General features: G+C 51.8%; 1 protein-coding gene across 1 annotated transcript in view; it reads left to right on the top strand.

The window, feature by feature from the left end:
• The window catches only part of RAB11FIP4 (RAB11 family interacting protein 4), a 104,613-nt gene continuing 88,850 nt past the window's right edge, over positions 6,230 to 21,992 (top strand). The window contains exon 1 of the mRNA XM_018064266.1: positions 6,230 to 6,575. Coding sequence (XP_017919755.1) covers positions 6,417 to 6,575 — 159 coding nt within the window. The 5' untranslated portion in view covers positions 6,230 to 6,416. The remainder of the gene's footprint in view (positions 6,576 to 21,992) is intronic.

The following is a 21,992-nucleotide window of genomic DNA, read 5'->3' as shown; positions in this document are numbered from 1 at the left end:
CCATCATAGGTACAGCCAGGGCATACTTAAAGTCCTCTCCTCACCACCAACACACAAAGTCCAAGGTCCTCGCCAGGATTCATATGGCCACCATTTGACCCCTACCTGTCTTTTCAGGCCCATTTCCTGTGCCAACCCAGTCTAGCTCCAGCCATTCCCAGCTCGTTAGCCAGAACAAGCACTGAGATGACGGACCGTTTACACATGTAACCTAGATATTGCCACTTCCCTCCTTCTGCTCTTGTTTTCAGCCCAAACCCACTCTGACACGTAGCCTGGCACCATCTACCCACTGAAGCATACATTTGCTCTAAACTTTACTGATGGCTTTACAGGGAGGTACAGAGGTTTTCAACCCACAACAAGAACCTCACAACCCTCATAGAGATTTCGTGTGTGTGTGTGTGTGCGCGCGCGCGCGCGCGCGCGCATGCGCGCACGCGATCAGTTGTGTCCTATTCTTTGTGACCCCATGGACTCTAGCCCCCCAGGCTCCACTGTCCATGGGACTTCTCAGACAAGAGTACTGGGGTGGGTTGCCATTTCCTTCTCCAGGGGATCTTCCCGACCCAAGGCTGGAACACGTGTCTCCTATGTTTGCAGGCAGATTCTTTACCACTGAGCCCTCTGGGAAGCCTAGGGCACCTTGAAGGCCCATCGCTGTCTCGCGGGAGGGGCTTCTTCATTGGCCTCTGCACATGCATGTTCCCAGGCTCAGTGGCTTCTCTCACAATGATTCAGGTTTGTTCAGCTTCTCCTCGACAGGAATCCTGAGTTTTGTCCCCTTGGACCTCATGATACTCAGGGCAGAGGATGCTGCGCAGACACCAGTTCCTCCCCAGGGAAGCCTAACTCGTCTTCCAAGAAAACTTACCCCCACTCAAAAGGCATCTCCAGCAAGACTTTGTTGGGCCATTATCCCTGCTCCCTCAGGAGCTTACATCTGTCCTGGGGGGCTGTGCACTGTGGGTTGTTGGCTGCTCGTTATTAATCTCACCCCCAAACCCCTGGGGGGCCAGGAATCTGTGAGACAACTTATGTCCCTGATGCCTTGGCCCTCTGGCTCTTATGGAGTCTTCAAATCCAGGCGGCATTAGTTAATAACTCCTGGCTAGACATTATGTCGGAGAAGGTAATGGCACCCCACTCCAGTACTCTTGCCTGGAAAATCCCATGGACGGAGGAGCCTGGTAGGCTGCAGTTCATGGGGTCGCTAATTCACTTTCACTTTTCACTTCTGTGCATTGGAGAAGGAAATGGTAACCCACTCCAGTGTTCTTGCCTGGAGAATCCCAGGGACGGGGGAGCCTGGTGGGCTGCCGTCTGTGGAGTCGCACAGAGTCGGACACGACTGAAGCGACTTAGCAGCAGACATTATGTGCCAGAAAAAATTTTTCACTACCATTTACATCCAGGATAGCCCATGGAAGAGGCCTAGTATTTCCTAGGAATTCCCCAGAACCCACAAGGAAATGAGCTCTGTGAAATCAGAAAAGTTTTCCATTTTGTTCACTGATACATCCCCAGAGCCTAGAACAGAGCTTGGCATACAGTAGACGCTCAATACCTATTTGCCAAGAGAAGGTGTCTAGGAAAGAAACGCAGCTTCTAAGGAGAGTTCTTAAATTTTAAAACCTCCCTGGAACAGCAGGGGGCGCCGAAGAACCGGATCTATCCCTAGGGAGGCGGCTAGTCCCCGAGCCCTGTCTGCGGCTTTGCTTTCTTAGGCTGGGGCCCTGTCCGGGTCCCTTCTAAACACTGCACCTCAGCTTGTTCCACGAAGCCTGGGAGGGCTTCAGCTTCACCCCAAGGTGACCAAGCCAGACACCCAGCACCCAGGAGGAAGACCTTGGCCTCCGCACTCCACCTCTTTGTAACCCCACTGACTGTAGCCTGTCGGGCTCCTCTGTCCATTGGATTATCCCAGCAAGAATACTGGAGTAGGCTGCCGTTTCTTCCTCTAAGAGATCTTTCTGACCCAGGGGTCGAACCTGTGTCCCTTGTGTCCTCTACAATGGCAGGCAGATTCTTTGCCACTGAGCCACCTGGGAAGCCCTCTGCATGCCTAAATCTCAATGACCCTGGCTTGTCCAGGCCCCACCCCAGCCCTCAGCCCCCAGCCCCCAGCCCCCAGCCCCTATTCCCTCCCAGCTGTGAATTCAGCAGGACCAGATGCCAGGATTTCTGTATTCTTTTTTTAAGCTTTTCAGGTGGAGATGGCAGAATTGGCAGTTGGAGCTTTAGACTAGAGATTCTACTCCAGGACCTGCCCCAAAGCTTCCGTGCAGAAAGGAACATGACGGGAGTTAGGAGGCTTCGTAGGCTGTGGTCCTAATTCTGCCACCAAAGGCTTTGTGACCTTGGAGGAGCGGGGGTTGGGAAAAAGGTGTCTCCCATCTTGACAGTCTTTCTAAATGTCAGGCCTTCTGTGAAAACCAGGATCCCTCCTCCTATATCAGTCCGGGTGGGGCCATTACCTTTTAGTAACAAATGGCCCCTTACCCCACCTGCTGCTGCTGCTGCTAAGTCGCTTCAGTCATGTCCGACTCTGTGCGACCCCATAGACGGCAGTCCACCACGCTCGTCTGTCCCTGGGATTCTCCAAGCAAGAATACTGGAGTGGGTTGCCATTTCCTTCTCCATCATACCCCACCTAATCTCCCCAATCTCCCCTCCATTCCACACAGACTGTAACTGAAGACTCTGGCATTTCTTTTCAGCAGAAGGGGCCATAGAGAAGGCTGGGCACGTACTGATCTGAGAGCACTTCCAGCAGGTGAGACTGGAGGACTTCTGGTAGGTGACCCCAAGACAGAAGGCTGCTTCCTAAACCATGAGCCACTTCTAGGATCCATTTCTGAGGCAGATGTGGAGCCTAGTTGGGTAGAATAAGTACAGTTTCGTCATTCTTCTTAGAACCCTGGAAGGAATGCTAGCAATCCAATGGACCCACTTCCTTCTGAGGGTCAGAGAAGCTTGTGGGTAGGCACCCAGAGTGAGTGACACCCCAGCTGGGACACCCCTCTGGACAAGGAAGGACAGACGGGTCTCAAGATGCCCTGCTCACCCCAGACTCACCAAAGTCCTGCCAGGATCCTCAGCACCAACCACCACCATCACCCCACCCCCGCAGGGCTACTGCTTCTGGTTCTGGGGACCCAGGCATTAGAAGACAAGGTATTAGACTCAGGTATTAGAAGACAGGTGAAGAAGGCCCATGTGTTCACACCTCCTTATTCCCCTCCAGAGCAATAATTATTCATGGTTAAAAAAAAAAAAAAACCCGCAGGTTGTGAGCAGGAAGAAACTGTGAATCCTGCCCCATTTCCACATAACGTGGACAATGAATTCAAGGCCTAGAGATGAAAATCAGAAATGCTTCCCCATTCATATCAGTTCCCAACCCCTCCGTGCCAACACGTATCATAATCACACGGGCCAAGTACATGCCAGGCACTGTGCCAGCCATATTACATTCATTTTCTCATGTGAGGCCCTCTGTAGGTAGGAACTACTGTCCCCATTTTACAGGTATGCACACTGAGGCTCAGAGAAGTTACCTCGTCTAGACTCAAAGGGCTAAATGAGCAGCAAAACTTGGTGCCTGGCACCACTGTTTTGGATTCCTGGCTCTTAATAATCTGTAATAACCTCCCCATGATATTTATACCATATATACTAGTTTCCTGTGGCTGCTATAACTACCACCCAACTTGGAAACATACAGCAACAGAAATTCATTCCCACATAGTTCTGGAGGCCAGAAGCCTAAGATCAAAGAGGCTCTAGGAAAGGTTCATATCCTCACCTCTTCCAGATTCCAATGGCTGCTGGCATTCTTGGCTTGTGGCTGCACCCCCCTCCGATCTCTTCCTCCTGTGGCCACATCGCCTTCTCTTCTGCTTGTGTTAAATCTGCTTTTGCCTCCCTCTTAAGAGGATAATGTGATTGCACTTAGAACCCATCCAGCTAACCCAGGAGACTCTCCACATCTCCAGAGCTTTAACTTCATGACACCTGCAAAGAATCTTTTCCAATAAGGTCATTTACAGGTCCCAGTGATTAGCACATGGGTATCTTTTGAGAAACTGTGTTTCTGTTTACCACACCATATGTGCCCATTCTTTCCCTAATTAATTCCTTCTCAGACCTTAATTGTGTGTACTGGACATTGTGCTAGGAGCTGGGGGAGCCGGGAACTAGAAAATCAAGAGAGAAATGGCGTAGTCCCTGCCTTCATGGGCCTTGTGGTCACTGTGTTAACTCTCATACCTACTTCCCAGATGTTCTTGTGATAATAACAGGAGTAAGAGACACCAGGACAAGTCACAATACATGATCAGGGAAGGCTTCCTGCAAGAGGTGCCATTTCCATGGAATCTGGAAGTATGAGAGTTGGCCAGAGGAAATGGGATGGGGACAGGGTAGGACTGAGGTGTCCCAGGAAGAAGGAAGCAGAAGGAGCTTAGATGCTCTTGGATATGGGGAGGAGAAATGGGAGTCAGGGAGGGCTCCCCTGAGGAAGGGACTTTTGAATTTTGTGTGAACTTGTTTTGGGGGAGAAGAACCACAAATCTGGTGTGGGCTTTGAGCCTGGGTCACCTGGGATTTGTTCATGCTCAGGTCTGAGGCCCTACCTCTGCCAGCTGAGATCTTTCAGCTTCCCTGGGATTTGATGCAGGGAGAGCTCTGACATTTCTACAGCTTCCAAAACAGGGTAACCCTGCCCTGCCCACCTCCTTTCTGTCCTGAACCTCTTGGGAGGGAGAATCAGAGAAGCCACATGGCAGCCCCTGAGCAGGGTATACTCACAGTTGAGCAGGAAGACCGCAGAAGGGGAAACTGAGGTCCAGGAAGAGAAGCCACACAGCTCATGCGCAGAACTGGGCCTCACTCTAGCCTCCCTGTCTAGGTCCTTACACTGCTCGTGGCTCCTGCCGATGATGGGGTAGGTCCCCATCTCCTCTGGGCAGGGGCTTCCTGCTTGCCTAGAGATGAGGAACAAAAGTGACGAAGATACATCCTGCCCTGGAGAATTTCCCAGCATGCCCATGGGGGAGATGGGCAGCCCACCAGAGAATGACAAAACTAAGTCAGCATCTGGAGGAGGGGATCAGAAATCAGAGAAACAGGCAAAATGGAGTGCTATCAGGGAAGGCTTCCTAAAGGAGGAAACCTCTGAACTGAGCTGGAAAACTTAAGTGGGGGTGGGTTCAGCCAAGACCTGCATTTGGGCTGGGTACAACTAGTGCCACGAGGGCCAGGCATGCTGAGCAACAAAAAGCAGGAGAAGAGAGCCAGGCCAGGTTCTGCAGAGCCAGGGGGCGAAACTGGGAGTCCCAGGAGCAGGGATTGGGAGCTAAGCAGGACTGGGAGGAGGCTAAGGTACAGGCCTGGAGGCTGCCATCAGCCCCAGGGCCAAGACTTTCCGGGGTTCTCAGCTTGAGGGTCCAGGGTGCAATAAAGGGGTGAGCGTGGGAACTCAAGGGAAGGGAGGAAACTTCCCCAAGATGCTGGGCGGCCCCAGGCAGGCCTTGTGAGCAGCTCTTGCTTTTCCTTCCTCGTGACTGCTCTGTCTCCCCTTACCCGCTTCTGTTCCAGGGTCCCCGCTCCCGCTCTCCCGGCCCTTGCCCAGCCCGGAGCTGGCCCTGAGTTCTGCTGGGGAGGCCCGTGCTGACCTAAGCCTGGAAACTCTTCTTTAAGGGGCAGCAGAGAGGAGGGGAAGAGTAGAGGGCCTAGCTCCATCCCGCTGCAGACTGGCTAGGAATCCTGACCTGGCTCCCGACTGGCTGAGTGGCCTAGGGCAAGTAGTTCAACCTCTCTGAGTCTCAGCTTCCTCAGCGGCGAGTGGAACAAGTCCAGCGTGCTAATACAGGAAACCTCTAGGACATACTGAGCGCTCGGCACCGCCGGCGCGTACAAAGGGCGCGGTGAGCGGGGATGGGTTGGCGTCTGGTGGGGGGCTGAGGTGGGGGAGAGGCGGCTGGACCCCAGCGCGGGTGGTCCGGTGGGGGGCTCGGGCTTCCTCGCGGACTCCTCCAAGCAGGGGCGGAGCCTTGGGGCCGACCTGGGTTTCCGGGCGCGGGTCGCACACCCACCCTCTAGCTCTCCAGGGGACGGGACGAGCTCAGAGCGGCCCAGGGATCCCGAGCCTGGGGGCGGCGGCGGCGGGGCCGCGCGGGCGGCCGCCCTCGGAGGCGCGCGGCTCCTTTTGTCTGCAGCCTCCCGCTCCCCCGCCCGCCCCGAGCCGCGGGGCTGCGGCGCCGCTGCTGACACGGCTCGGCCGCCGCCGCCACCGGGCGGAGGCTGCGCGTCGCAGCGCCGGGCGGAGGGCGCGCGGCGATGGCGGCGGCGGCGGCGGCGGCGGCGCGGGGCGGGAGGGCGCGTGGCTCGGGCTAACTGCGGGGCCGGCCCGGATGGCGGGCGGCGCGGGCTGGGCGGGCGCCCCCGCGGCTCTGCTGCGCTCAGTGCGCCGCCTGCGCGAGGTGTTCGAGGTGTGCGGCCGCGACCCCGACGGCTTCCTGCGCGTGGAGCGCGTCGCGGCGCTCGGACTGCGCTTTGGCCAAGGCGAGGAGGTAAGGGCCCCGCGGCGGGGGTGCCCGGGCGCCAGTCCCCCCACCCCCGGCTTCCTCGCGCTTTCACCTGCCCGCTCCCAGTCCCGGCGGCGGCGGCTGCAGCCCTGAGGCATCCCGCCTGACCTGAGGACTTCGAGCCCCGGGGCTTCCCCGCCCTGTCGGACCCTGGCTTTCCACCTTTCGCGCAGGTGCTGCGAGTGTCACGCATCGCGCCCCGGAGTGGGGAGCAGGGGGGCTTCTCTGCCCACCTTGCTTACCCCGGGCCCTGAGGGTCCCTCTAACCATTCTTCAGCCTACTCGGTATATGGGGCGGGGGGAACCGTCAGATTCTAGCTCTGGGACCCCCTCCCCTGCCTGCCCTGCGGAGACCTAATTGCAGAGGTCCGGTGCAGGAATCCCAGGACGGGGGCCGGGGTTAGGGGCGGGATGGAGTAGGGGGGAAGCACACGCCCCACTGGGCCTGGCCGAGGGGAGGAGAGGACAACTAGGGGCGCTCTACCGCCTCGGCCCCTTGACTGCACCCAGCCGGCCTGGAACCTAGCGGGAGGTGTCTGCCTTCGGCCTGCCTGGATTCTCAGCCTAGCGCCTGGTGACCACCCCTCCTCCCCGCACCCTGCGGGCTCCGAGGGGCAGGCCTGACTGGCAGCTGGCTGTGGCGGCAAGCAAGCCTGCCACAGCCAAGCTGGGGAACAGCAGCTGAGCAGTGTCTGCAACGGGGTGGGGGCCGCGCGGATCTGGGGAAAGCAGGAACAGTGTTAGCAGGGCTGTGATCCGAGGGTGGGTGCTGCCAGTGGGGTGAGCAGAGACCAGTGTTCTCTCATGCCATGGAGGAGAGGTGGGTATGTGTGTGTGGTGGGGGATGTGCAAGGCACCTACCTGGCAGGAGAGCATCCCACACTCCTGCTCCTGCCCACTCTGAAATGGTCAGGGCACGAAACCTTGAGTAGTGACTTTCCAAGGCCACCTGAGGCCTCTGGCTCTGCATTGGCACTCCCTGGCTTTCTGTTCTGGGAACAGCTGGGGCCTAGCATTCCAGAACATGGGAGAACCCGGGACTGGTTGGGTTGGATCCACGCCTCCCTGTCACCTGGCAAGGGGGAAGGATGATAGATAATCGTCTCTTTGTGGTCGCTGGGCTGGGCTGGGGCCTGGGAGTCCCTGAGAGCGGTAGGTAGAAGAGGATGAGGCAGGTGTCAAGTCTGAGGACTCAGGTACCACGTGTGGGAGAGGCCCATTGCTGCCCGCCCTTTGGAACCCAGGCTCTCCCTCTGCCAGGATCTGCTCAGGGCGGTTTCCAACAGCCCCTTGATCCTTCTTCCCAAAGGCTGGTCTGACCCCTCCCATCCTCTGAGGCAGGCTGCAGACCCCAAGCATGGGGAGAAGAAGCTGCTGGCCCTGGCTGCAACTGGAGTCCCAGAGCCACGGTCTCAGTGGTGGGAAGAGCTTCCCAGTAGGCTCTGGCAGGCAGCCACGTTAGCTCTCGGTGAGCCCCTCACCAGCCCCACCTTCTCCCGGAGCTGAACAGCTCCTCTTGTTTGCGCTTCTGCCTCTTAACACTCAGGAGCCAAATCTGCTGTCACTTAGTCATCGTGGTTCTGCACAGGAACTCACATGGGTCTCACTTCTACGTGGCAGTCTTTAAATATGTGAAAACAGCACTCCTGTCCCCTCCCCCCTCTCTCCCTCCCATCTTCCCTTCTCCAGGCCAAATACCCTCTATTCTTGAAGCCTCAGGCCATTTCCATAGGACCTGGCAGGGGCCAAACCTCTGGCTTCCAGCCCTGAAGCCACCATCAATTGTGTGAGACTTTTCCTAGTAATAACATGGAGGGGCTGGACCAGGAGACCCCCGGGACTGTTCCAGCCCCAGCGCATCACACACAGCAGGTGTCTGGGGGCAAGGCTGTCTTTTGAGTGATGCTCTCAGGTTAAGTTTCTGGCCACTGAAATCCCTTGGGATCTTTCTTAGCAACCCGTGCCAAGCCAAGATGCCCCTTTATCCTGGAGGAGGATCAGTGATTTTCTTTTAAATGTATTTGTTTATGTAGGGTCTTGGTTGTGCTGGGTCTTAGTTGTGGCACGTAGGATCTTTGATTATCCTTGTGGCACGCGAGTTCTTCATTTCCAGCGTGTGGGATCTGGTTCCCTGAGCAGGGATCGATCCTATGCCGCCTGTGTCGGGAACATGGAGCCCTGATTTTTCTTTTTAAAGCATAATTTTCTATCATTACAAAATCAGTTTATATGCACTGTGGGAATAGAAATATGGACAAGCAAAAACCAAAGTGCCATGTTCCCATCCCCCAGGTAGCCCCGCTGTGTCACCTCGCTCACATCCTTCCAGAGCTGTTTCTATGCTTATATGTAAATTTTCTCCATAAAATGAGGTCATGCTGTGCATACTGTCTTGTAACCTGATTTTTTCCCAGTAAATGATCAGCACTCTTCTGCTCCAATAAATTCTCAGCTTAATTATTATGCATAACTTATTCAGATTTCCCTATTTGGCCCCAAAAGGCCGATCTGTGCTGTTTTGTTCAAACCACTTTCCTCACCAGAACCGTGCACTGCATCCAGTTGTTCTGACCTCTAGGTCTCTCTTTCTTTAATTCAGTTCTTTTTTTTTTCCAACTTGAGTAATCCTGACTTGTTGAAGAGATCAGGGCAGTTGTCTGTGTCAGTAATTTCTTGGATCTAAACCTGTAACTTGGACTTTATTCCTGTTGAATTTCATCTTGTTCATTTCATCCTGTTGTAACAGAAAATAGAGAATTTATTGAGTAGGCCAAGAAGGTCACTCGGCTTTCTCCACGCGATGTTACAGAAGAGCCCGAGTGAACTTTTTGCCTACCCAGTACAGTCCTACATTTATCACTCAGACGCCGTCCTGCCTGCTAGTTGGAGAAGGGGGAGCTTTACATCTCAGTCTCCCAGGCTGGTTGTAAACCCAGGCAGGACCACGGACAGAGCCGTGTAGGGGTGGTTCTGTTCACATAGTGTTAAGAACTGAGATCCACAGAATTACATTTTTCAGCCCTGCTCACTGCACACCAGATTCACACATGCACACCTGTTTTGCACTAAAAAATAGGAATGTCATTCCCCCCTTCGAAAAGCTATGTTTTCTGACAGTTTCTATCCCGTTTGTTTAAAAATCACATAGAAACCTAAGTTGCAAAGTATAAAACAGATATCCATGAGGCCATATGACATCAGTAAGTGATTTAATAAATGAATAAATAAATACTAGGAAAGTCTCCTGTACAGGAATTAAAATAATTTATGTAGATAATTCTCCATCAACGAGGTGCAGCATAATCCCCCACCCTTGTGTGACATATGCATAGTGACACCCTCTAAAGAGCACAGTATGGAAAGAGGGGAAAAGGCCAACTCTTCAGTGGAGAATCCCGACACACTCTGCCTCAGCTGGGTCAGCAAGGTCAACATCAGCCATGATAAGTCATGTAGATATTAATATTATATATCTTTCATATGATATGATGGGAGAGGAAATTTACCCCTGCAGTCTCCCTCCCAAACCCGTCACCCTGGTCTAGTCATGAGAAAACATCACGCAAACCTCGATGGACAGACATTATTCTACACAGCACCTGCTTAGTCCTGCTCACATTTGTCAAGTTCATCACATCCAAGGGAAGTCTGAGAAACTGTCCTAGCCACGCAGAGTCTAAGGAGACATGACAACTGAATATAATGTGGTGTCCTGGATGGGGCCCTGGAACAAGAAGAGGACTTTAGGCAAAAACAAAGGATGTTTGAGTGAAGACTATAGTTAATAATAATGTTATATATAATATCACATTGGCCTCTGATATTCCCCTAATGTATTGACTTGGGAATCATAGTAGAAAAGAGAAGACATTTTGATGAAAACATGAGTCATATGTGAGATACATAACTTGACAATTCTCAGAATGTAAGGATGGGGGCAGGGGGAGCAGACCCAACACTGTCCCAACCCTGGAAGTCTGTACTAAGCAGGAGTGGGATCTCTATGATGAGGATGGAAATGATGGCTCAGTGCCCTGAACTCCTGTTGACTTCTCATATCTTGCTTTTGTTTCTCACCTCCCTAGGCCTTTGTTTACTCATCCATAAAATGGGGGCGATAACAGGCCCCATTCCATAGCATTATTGTGGGGCTTGAACACGTTAATACATGTAAAGCATTCAGTGTCTGCATGGAGTAGGCCCACTGTCAGAACTGCTGCTACTCTTGTTTTTTTGTAAACACTTGCTAGCATCTTTGAGAGGCTGTTCTAGGCTGAGGGGTTCTTGGGGGATTGAGGTCCAGATCTATGAACAGTCTCTGGTGCTCTGGGCCCACCCTCCTTGTCCAGCTCTGAGCTTCCGGCTCTGAGCTACACCTGTAAATGGAGGTATCCAGGTGCTCCCCCATATAACTTGGTGCAGACAGGAACACCATGTTCATGGGTCCACTGATGTGGGGCTGGGAGGGGGTTCTGCCCCAGCTCTGGTGGGAGTATATGTGTGTTGGGGGCTGGGGAGTGTTGAGGGCAGATGCTCCTTTGCCTCCTGCTACAGCAGCCCCAGTGGTCATCCCCACCCCAGGGACCAGAGCAGTCCCACCAGGTTGAGCACAGAAGGGGAGGCTGACAGCTGGCTGGGGTTGACAGTTAGAGGTGGATGAACCCGATCTGGAGTGGGATGGAAGGCAAAATGCCCGTTGGCCTGGAAACAGTGAATGTCATGCCTGGGTGAACCTCTGTCCTCAACATGATTGGGTGAATGCTCTGAAATTTTTATAGGATAGTCTTAATGGAAATACCTTTCACATTCGGTGGTTGTCAATACATGTGTCCAGGATTTAAAAAAAATTTTTTTTTCCATTAATATCTTGCATACCTATTATATGCCAAAACTCCTCCAGGCACCAGGACTCAGGAGTGACCTGGAACTTACATGGGGGAGGGGCTGGAAAGGAAACTGGCAAAGGAATGGCAAGTACTGTCCGGTGGGAGTCGGGTACTAGGGAGAATCAGAAAGTACTGAGACAAGAAGATTTTTGCCCTTAGAATGACCATGGACAGCCTCTTCTCTCATAGATGGACATTTGGATGGAGCCTGGAATGAACTGGGGGTTGCGCCTTGCAGAGATCTGGAGAAAGCTGATCCAGGCAGAGGCAGGAGGGGTCCCAGGGGTTAGAGGCACAGCAAGAGGAGTGAAGGGAGGGGGCAGGGCTGGGCAGGGCAACCTGTGGGGAGGCTGTCCCTCCATCCATGTGAGACTTGCTGGAGACTGGAGCTAGGGCCAAGCAGAAGAGACGCGCCTGCAATTGAATAATAGAGCCATTGGAAGTGGGTGTGAGAGGAGAGAATTTGGAGGCAGCCATTTCCTGGATGGGAAAGACTGAGGCAGGAGGCAGGTTGGGCAAGGAGTCAGGAGTTCCAAGCTGGCCTGTGAAACCCGCCATGCACCTGGCGTCCCAGTGGGGTTGTGGAGCCGGCCAGTGACAGATCCAAAGAATGTGCTTTAGCCCTTCAATGCATTCTACCTGCCCACCTACCCATCAACCCTTCCATCTCCTTATCTATTCCTTACCCATCCATCCCTTTGTCCATCCGTCTGTTCACCCACCCATCCACCAGCCTCCCCATCTCTCCATCCACCACCCAACATTTACTATCTTCGTGCACAAAGCCTAAGCCTAGATCCAGGGACAGGCATTTGCAGGGAGTGACAAGCGGCTCCACGCAGGGAAGGGCAGGAGGCACAGGAAGGGCAGCGGGGTGAGAGCAAGGGCCGGCTGGTGGCCTTAGGGACCTTAGGGAGGGCTCAGGGGCTGGGACTGTGCGACCGGCTCAGAGCTGAGTTTGGATGGCGGCAGCAGCCCAGTGCCTGCCTCCACTCGCTGGACTTAGCTGTTTTTACAATTTGATTTCTCACTTTCCACATAGGCTATTGGGTCTGGCAAGGTCTTTCTGAAAGAAGGGAAAGCCCAGGTTATTTAAAAGGTGCTTATTATGATGGACGGACCTCAGCTTCCTTCTCTGTAAGATGGGAGTCAGCAGTCCTCTTTGTGGGCCTGTTTGGAGGAAAGGAGATAATATATAAAGGCCAAGCACAGCACCTGTTGGCATGGTCTCTCCTGCCCACCTGCTCTCAGCCCCTGGAGGGCACCTCTGGCCCCTTTCTAACACCTGGTACTTTTCTGGGCTTGGCCTCCTTTGTGCAAGGGCCAGAGTTGCTCCTGCAGCCACTGGTGGCTCTGTGGACAGAGTGGGGTGAGGAAAGGATGGGTGCTGATGGCCTTCATATTTCTTATTCCTTTTCATCCCTGCCATGAGATGAGGATCTGAGAGGTGAAATAAGTTGTCTGGGGTCCCACAGTAGTTGGAGGAGTTGGGATATGAACCCAGGTCTGTCTGATTCTATAACTGCCTCCCTAGCTGCCTGCCACTGGGAGTCCCAGGTTCAAGTGCCAGGGGATGGGAAAATGATCAGATCTGAGTTTCACGAATTTGACATAGAATCTTCCAATCCGAGACCTCCTTGGGCTTTCTAAATCTGGGATGGTCTGGGTTCCAGACGCGGAGCAGTGCAGGCAGGGGCTATAAGTAGATTTGTAATCTACAGGGCGGGCGAGCACTGCATGTAGGTGGGGCTGCAGGCAGTGTGCCACCCAAAAGATACTATGGAAGGTGGCAGGTGCCAGCAGGAAGCTGAGGTTTCAGAGCAGAGAGCGACTGCCTGCAGCCTCACCCTGAATTATGCATCACCACCACTTCCTGTGCAAACGGTGATTAAAGAGTCTCGGGAGGCCAGGATTTCTCTGGCTGCTCCGGTTTCCTGCCTGGTGCCCTTCTGAGATCCTCTGCAGTCCTGGGCTGGTGTGTGGCAAGGGCAGGGCCTGGACATCCTTCTGAACACCCAGTCCATGTTCTCCAGGCCTGCGCCGGGGCTTTTCCCAGCCATGGAAGGCCTGTGACCCCTCTTGCTCTCCAACCACTCCACCTCTCCCTGGCATCTCAGCTCAGAACAGGCTGGCTTTTAACTTTCTCCCTGTGCCACAGAGAAGTGTTTGGGAACCTGGCCCTGGCATCAGGCACACCTGGTTTGAGACCCAGTTCTGCCACTTTCTAGCTACATGACCCTGAGAGGTTATTTAACCTTTCTGTGCCTCAGTCTGCTTATCTGTAAAGCGGGATAATGTTACTGTTGTTCAGTTGCTAAATTGTGTCTGACTCTTTCCAACCCCATGGACTGTAGCCCACCAGACTCCTCTGCCCTTGGGATTTCTGCAGGCAAGACTGCTGGAGTAGGCTGTCATTTCCTCCTCCAGGGGATCTTCCCGACCCAGGGATCAAACCCACGTCACTTAGTTCTCCTGTTAATGTGACTGTTACTGCTGCTCACTCTAGGTTTTCTGGATGGGCTGTTTCCATTCTTTTACAGATCTTTTTGAGCACCTGCTCTGTCAAGTTTGATGTTGTCAAACCAAACTTCGGTCCACTTGCCCCCTTGCAGTAAATCTCCTGACACCCAGGCTGTGGTGAAAGAAAGTGCAGCATTTGTTGAAGGCACCATGCAAGGAATCAAGGCAGCTCAAAAGGCCTCAACTCCCCAGTGGTTTTCAGGGAAAGGTTTTTAAAGACGTGGTGAGGGAGGGTGTTGCACGCACGGTGCGTGATCAGCTCATGGACGTTCTTCTGATTGGTTGGTGGTGAGGTAATCAGCAGTCAACATCATCAACTTTCTGGTTCCACCTGGTCTGGGGTCTACATGCTTGTGGTCCGCAGGCACTTAACTACTTCCGCATGGTGGGGGTTTCAGTATCTGAGGAACAGGGCAAGGATATGGCTCAGAATGTTATCTGTAGCCTTTGAGGAGGAACTAAAGGTCCTTGGTTTTGCTCAATGGCTAAACTAATATTGTCTTGCTCGACTTGTTTTCCTTTGTTTCTGCCTTTTCTGACTTCTCTGGTAGCTGTGATCTTTGGAACTCAGGGAGAACCTCAGAGGCTAAAAGTTTTCTATAGACAAGAGGCAGGTGAGGACATGGGGGATGATCCTGGGAAGGCCCCATAGGGTCCTGCTCAGTTATAATGCAGGACACGCAGCTGGCAAGGTTAGGACTCCTTCCCTGAGGGAGGGAGCTTCTGCGGGGGAGGGAGGCTCTAAGAGAGAAATCTCTGTTCCCAGCTGTGAGAAGGGCAGGGCTGGTGGCCTCTTCAGGTATAGCTGGGGCATGAAGACAGTAGACACACTCTGCCTGGAGATGGGAAAGGCTTCCCGGAGGTGATGCTGGGCCTGAGTCTTTTGTTTCCTTTCAAAGATTTCTGTATTTCTTTATGGCTATTCTGGGTCTTCTCTAGCTGTGACAAACCGGAGCTGCTCTTCATTGCGGTGTGCAGGCTTCCCATCGCGGCTTCTCTTGTTGCAGACACAGGCTGTGGTGTGCGGGCTTTAGTAGTTGCAGCTCAGAAGCTCTGGAGCGTTGCCTCAGTAGTTGTGACGCACGGGCTCAGTTGTCCCTTGGCATGTGGGATCGTGCCAGATCTGGGATTGAACCTGTGTCCCCTGCATTGGCAGGAGAATTCTTTACTACTGAGCCACCAGGGAAGCCCCTGAACTTGAGTCTTGAACAGGGTCCCCCAAAGTGGAAGGGAAGGATGGCTGAAGGGTAACTTGGCAGGAGAGAGGGCGGGTGAGAGAGGAGAAGGGCTGCCAGGCAGGTGAGGACAGGGTGGATTTTATCCCGAAGGTGGAAGCAGAGAGTGAGGCAGCTCTGTTGTGTTTCAGACAAACCCATCTGGAAGTCGGGTGAAAGTCGCTCAGTCGTGTCTGACTCTTAGCGACCCCGTGGACTATAGAGTCCATGGAATTCTCCAGGCCAGAATGCTGGAGTGGGTAGCCTTTCCATTCTCCAGGGGATCTTCCCAACCCAGGGATCGAGCCCAGGTCGCCTGCGTTGCAGGCGGATTCTTTACCAGCTGAGACACCAGGGAAGCCCGGAAATCGGGTGGGGCTAGGGAAAAGAGACGAAGTTGGGAGACCTCTCTCCCCGTCCAGGGACAAGGAGAGGGGCGATTGGGCTGTTGAGCGAAGGGAAGGGTCAGAGGGCAGCTGCTGGGTCATTTGCAGGACCTCACAGCACAGAGCTGGGACAAACAGGACAGCACATCCTTTCATGAGTAAGAGTCCTGTGTGACCCCCCTGGGTGACTGGGTGATGCAGTCTGAGTTCAAGTGTGGGTACGACCGGTTGGAGGATGCTCACACACATGAGCAGGTCCTGGGGCTCCTAGCCCTGCCTTTACTCTCAGGAATTCCCACGAGGGTAGCTGCTCTTTATTTTAAAAACAAAAAAAGTCCCAAATATTGTTGTCGATTTATCAGCAACTCTAGAGGGCAAGGAAAGGGAAAGGGAAGTCGCTCAGTCGTGTCCGACCCTCAGCGACCCTACGGACTGCAGCCCACCAGGGCCTCCGTCCCTGGGATTTTCCAGGCAAGAGTGCTGGAGTGGGGTGCCATTGTCTTCTCTTTAGAAGAGAAGACACGCAATAGAGTGCAGTAATCACCCTGCCATCGTGAAGCTAGCGCTAAACTGTTTCTGGATCTCAAAATCCACTTCCTGTCCTTAGCAGTTAACCACGTGCATTTGTGACCCACGTGTGTGAGCTGTTTTGGCTCATACAGTATCCACCTAATGATATTTGCTGTGTCTGAGTCCCAGACAGAGCCATGTCACCTCTCTGCTTAAATCTGGGCCAGGATTGAGCGTCCCTGGTCACTACTAATATCTTCACTGTGTTCCACCCGGAGGGGAACCTGGCTGGCTGGTCAACCCCTCAACCGCTGATGCTCCAGCAGCTTCTGCCTGCCCCAGCCCCTGAGCTGGTGTGAGCAGGGTGGAAGCCAAACGGAGCTGTGCTCCCAGAGAGTGGAGGTTGGGGGTGAAGAGGGAGGGGTCCTGGGCAGCCCCAAGCCTGCAGGGCGTGCTGGGATGGACCTCCCTCAGTACCACTGACCATCCCCTGGCTCCCAGCCTGGGTGGGCTCTTCGCAGCTTAGCACTTGGCTGCCAGTCAGAAGACTGGCCTGCGGCACAGACTTCTAAAACCCCGACTCCAGGTGGGGATGACCAGGGGACACCTGCTCCCAGGCTCTAGACACTGAGTGGATGGAATCGAGAGCCTGTTTGCCCACTCAACTGGACACAGCCATGTGGACCTCCGGCCATACTTCCTGGGGCCGAGGAGGATCTTTGTTTCTCTCTGTCTGTCCCCTCCCCTTTCCCTTCCCTACCTCCTGATTGGCCAAATATCAGACCCTCTCTGAGGCGTGAGGGTCCCCATCAACACTGAGTATTAGTTCAGATTTGTTTTCCAGCTTAACGAGTGTATAATAAGATCTCAAACTGGTTTAAATTTTCATTTTTAATTGCTAATGCGACCTTGCACTTTTTTCCATGTTACTGTTTATTCTTGGTATTTCCTTCTGCACGAACTGGTATGTCCATCTCTTTTGAGCACTTATCAAGAGGAATTTTTGTTTTGATCTTTATATTTTTAAATCAGTTCTTTGTATTTTTAATATCATTTATCTTTTTTTTCTTATTCTGTTGCTTTTTCATTTTCATTCTATTTCCTGCATTTGAGTATTTCTGTTTTCAGTTATATCATATCTGCATTATTTCTAATTATATTTTTCACTTTTCAGTAGTTAGGCACTTATTTCCCATCTCTAGCAGAAAAAAATAAGCTATCTTATTTATAACCCCCAGTTTATGAAAATATTTGACTTTGACTCATTTGGAATTTATCATGAGGCTCATGTAACATTTGGTTCTATTAATAGTTTGAATTTATTTCTAAACTAGAACTGAATTTCATTGTTTCTTTTTTCTGTTTCTTTTCCTTGTGCTTTGTTTTGAAAATGTTCAGACAGACAGTTGAAGAAGGGTCTGATAAACACGCAGATACTCTTCGTCTAGACTCACTGTTACTTTCTCTCACATTTGCTTTTTCTTTCTTTATTTTGTCACTGATAGTCTGTCGTCTATCTCCTTCCGTGTTACTTTGCAGAAGCATTTTAAGTAAGTAAAGACATCTTGACATTTTCCCCATAAACACTTCGGAATGTAGGGACAAAGACAGTCTCTTGTCTAAACAAGAGCCACCATCACACCTAGGACTTAATCTTATATCAGATTCCCCCAGTTGTCCTCAAAATGTCCTGCCTAGCTCCCTTTTGTTTTGATTTAGGATCCAGTCAAGGATCACATACAGCATCTGGTTTGTCCTGTGCCTGTTTCGTCTCCCTGAAATCAGTACTATCTCTGATTTTCTTTGCTCCTATAACTCGCATTGATGTTTTCTGCCAAGTCCAAGGCCGGTTGTCCTATAGGCTCTGCCCTAGCCTGGGTGTCTCTGACTGCTTCCTCGCACTTTTGGCAAGAAGAGTTGATGGTGTGTGCTCCTCGGAGCATCACATAAGGGGTCACATGATGTCGGTTTGTCCCATTAAGTGCTGATGCTGAGTTTGACCGGTTGGGTAAGGCTGCATCTGCTTGATCTCTTCAGTATAATGGTGCTTTGTCTCCTTTATAATTAGTTTGTGGGATGGTACCTTAGACAGTGTGAATATTTGGTTCTCTCATAGCTTTTCACACAGTGGCTTTAGCATTCTTTTTTAGAGCTTGTTTTTGTTTTTGGTTGCACTGGGTCTCCGTTGCTGTCTGGGCTTTCTCTGGTTGCAGAGAGTGGGGGGATACTCTCTCGTTGGTGTCCGGGGCTGCTCACTTTGGTGGCTTCTCTGGTTGCAGGGCACAGCCTCTAGGGCACACAGTTGTGGCACCTGGGCTGAGTTGCTCTGTGGCAGGTGGAATCTTTCTGGACCAGGGACTGAGCTGGTGTCCCTCGCATTGGCAGGTGGATTCTTGTCCAGTGTATCACCAAGGAAGTCTGATTTTAGTATTCCTTGATGCTCCTGGCCCATGTGAATTACACAGGTGGCTGCAAAATGATGGTTTTTCTGTCATTCCTTCTAGATACAGAGGTTGTTCTGTAAAGAAGATCTTTCCTTCACTCCCTTTCCCGAGTGTCACTATGGACTGATGGATGCTTTTCTCTCCCATGTATTATAATCTGTTGCCATTGTTATTCTTTGCGATGTGCAAAGATTATTTTGTCTTGTTTTTAATGCAGCGTTGTAAAATTTTGATCATTATTTCTTGGTATATTTTAAAATTGAGAAAAGTCAACCATCATTACCTTTAAAAAAAAAGAGCTCTCTGATTCTTCACCGTTTATGGATTTTTAAGTATATAAACACATTTTCAAGTTCTTTAATTGGTATCGCATTAAGCTTATTAATTTAGAGAATATCACCATCTTTATTATATGCTTAGTTCTCCCAGTAGGAGCAAAATATTAACATTAAAAATAAATGTCTTAGAATTAGGCTAAATTAGTGTTTAATATTTAATGTGCTTGGTTACTACTGAGAATGAAATAATTTTTTCCAATGATTTTTTTTTTTACTAGCTGCATGTCACTAGTATATAAGAATACTATTGATTTTTATCAATTTATCACATATCTCCCCACTGGTCTGAACTCATTTGTTACTTATAGTACTTTTTCTGGTTGATTTCTTGGGATTTTCTAGGTAAACAATCATGTCCTCTTCCAAAAGTAATGATTTCATTATGTCTTTTCTTATTTTTATGAGTGTAATGACTTTTCCTTCTGCGATGGGACTCACACCTATTCCTAAAACTATTTGGTGTATTATTATTGGTATTATTATTGGTCTTACTTTGCGGCATGTGGGATCTTAGTTCTCAAACCAGGAATCGAACCGAAGTCCCCTACAGCGGAAGCGTGGCGTCCTAACCACTGGACCACCAGGGAAGTTCCTAAAACTAGCTGTAAATCAACTATATTAACTATATTTCAATAAATTTTTTAAAAAAGGATAATTGTATAATGTGAAAAAAATAAAACTAGTTGGAACCTGCCTGGGCACTGGAGACATGGCCCTGACTGAGGAGGGCTCAGGAGTAGCTGAGTTGCAAGTTAAGAACAGACTGGGGTGGGCGCCTGAGCTGCAGCTACCACAGGCGGTCTCACGACAGTGGCCCAAAGGCCGTGCTGCTGAGGCTGGTTTCGCTCCAGGAGCGTGTCTGATGCAGAGGGAAGGGCCTGGCAAGAGGTGGTCGGGTGTCTAGGCTGAGGGTCGGCAGAGGACGCCACCCTCCAGAGGCAGAGAGACAGAAGCAGCACACCAGGGGATGGACAGATTGAACCCTGCTGGGCACAGATGACCACAGAGCTGGTGCTGGGACAGACACGGCTGGTGGGCTGAGGAGGGCGTCCCTCGGCCTCTGCTCTGGTCTTGAACTAGTTGGTGGAGCCACTCGGTGTGAGAGGTGGTGGGGATGACAGAGGCAGAAGCCCAGCATCCTTTTCTCGTTATTCTTTTCAAATGGAGTGACTGTTACTCACTACCATTGAGTAGAACACTGGTACCTGGGTTTAGGTTTACCATCTTTAGCACGTTACTGAAGACCAAAGACCACCTCCTCCCTGCCCCAGTTTTTCCCCCTTTGGCTGTGGCCACACAGCTTGTGGGATCGTAGTTCCTGACCAAGGATTAAAACCTGCACCACGGCAGTGAAACCACCGAGTCCTAACCACTGGACTGCCAGGGAACTTTGCATTCTTCTTCCATTAGAATGCAGTTCAAGACCAGAGGGTAAATTGTACCACGTGTCTTCCCAGCATCTATTCAGTGTTTTAAGGATGTTTGCTATTTTCCCAGGCAGGGCAAAGGATTAAGCTTGGAAGAGGGTGGAATTGTGATGGGCCAGGAATGGGGAGGGGTAGTTCCCCAAATGCAAGGAAGGCACACCTGCCAGGTGAGGGGCAACCTGGCACTGGGCAGAGAGAAACCGCAGCTGCGGGGGTCTGCCCCACTATGCAGTCTGCCTGGCAGGGTCAGGAAGATGTGTGGGAGGCGGTGTTGGTTTCTGTGGTTCTCTTGGGAGACAGAATGTGAGAGCTCCTTCAGAATTCCCAGAAATGACAGTTGTGGCAGAGAGGATGTGAGGGTAGGAATGCCCTAGACGTGGCAGCCGCTTCTGCCCATTTCCGCCCCCTTAGGGTCAGACCTCCAGGAGGGGCAGCCAGCTTCCTTTCCGGAAGATGCTTAGTTCTGGAAGGTCCCTGGGAGATCCCACTGGACATCTCCTCTGCACAGAGGTGCAGTCAGCACTGCACCCCAGGAGCCGCCTGGCAGTGGGGGATGGACGACTGGACCAGGGTACCTTCAGTCTCAAGGTACCACAGTGCGTCACCCACCTCCGTCACCCATCATTTTGCTGTGGAAATAACCCATTTAATGTCCTGCACAGAGAGAAACTCTGACGGTGGTGCCGCCCAAAGCAGGGGGTTTGAAGAGCCCTGAGTTTGAAGAATCTTGGTCCTGCAAAGAGAGGGCATCCTGTCAAGAAAGTTTGAAAATATTACCTACTTACCCCTCGCAGCAGTTCAGTTAAAAATTCTGACTTGGGCCCAGAATGTCTCTGAGTTGTTGATCTCAGAGTCCTTTTTTCATGGGACACCTTGACATACTCTAAGAAATGCCCTCCTGGTGACCTTGGGTATAGGTTCAGTCTTTCTGGGTTCTGTTTGCTTCCTTAGCAAAACTGGCACCTTAACCCCCATCCTGTATACCTCACAGGGACAGTGATGGGAAGGGGCTGGGCCATGTTAGTCTCTGCTGTCCCCATTGGCCTGAGAGGCAGCTGGACACAGTGACCAGACTGTGGTCGAGCCTTTTGGTGTCTCCAGCCCCTACCTGGGCCTGCTCGTCCGAAGTGTGGGGTAAACACCCACGAGTCCCATGGAAATAGATAGGATCCTGGAAATGGCGCCCTCAGGCTCCAGGCACATGTGGGTTTCAGGTCCCCCTGCCAGGGCCGCAGGCTGTGCAGCTCTGCTGAGATCCTTTGGATTTTCTTCAAGGGAGAGACCTATGGTAGGCAAGACATCGCCCTTGCCCTGTGGCTACCATAGGTATCTGACCCCTACCAGGCAACAGGGAGGGGACTTGATTCACGTGGGGGACTTCAGGCTGATGAGATGTCAGCAGCATATACCTACATGGTATTTATTTTTTTTAATTCATGTCTTTTTAATTGAAAGATAAGCACTTTAGCATATGGTGCTGGTTTCTGCCATACATCACCATGAATCAGCCTAGTGTTTATTTTTTGCCAAGCTCTCCAATCCGTAATCTCCGTGGGTCCCCACAGGAACAGAATGAGGTGGCGTCTGCCAGCTCCATCTCACAGGCCAGAACCCCAAGGCTTAGCGAGGTCAGGGTTCGTCCAGGGTCTGGTGGTGAGTGTGCAACGCGGCTGCGTT

This window comes from Capra hircus, chromosome 19, assembly GCF_001704415.2.
Source record: "Capra hircus breed San Clemente chromosome 19, ASM170441v1, whole genome shotgun sequence".
In the NCBI taxonomy this organism is placed as follows: Eukaryota; Metazoa; Chordata; class Mammalia; order Artiodactyla; family Bovidae; genus Capra; species Capra hircus.
Note: the sequence above shows the minus strand (reverse complement) of the source record. Positions and strands in the feature narration are given on the sequence as shown.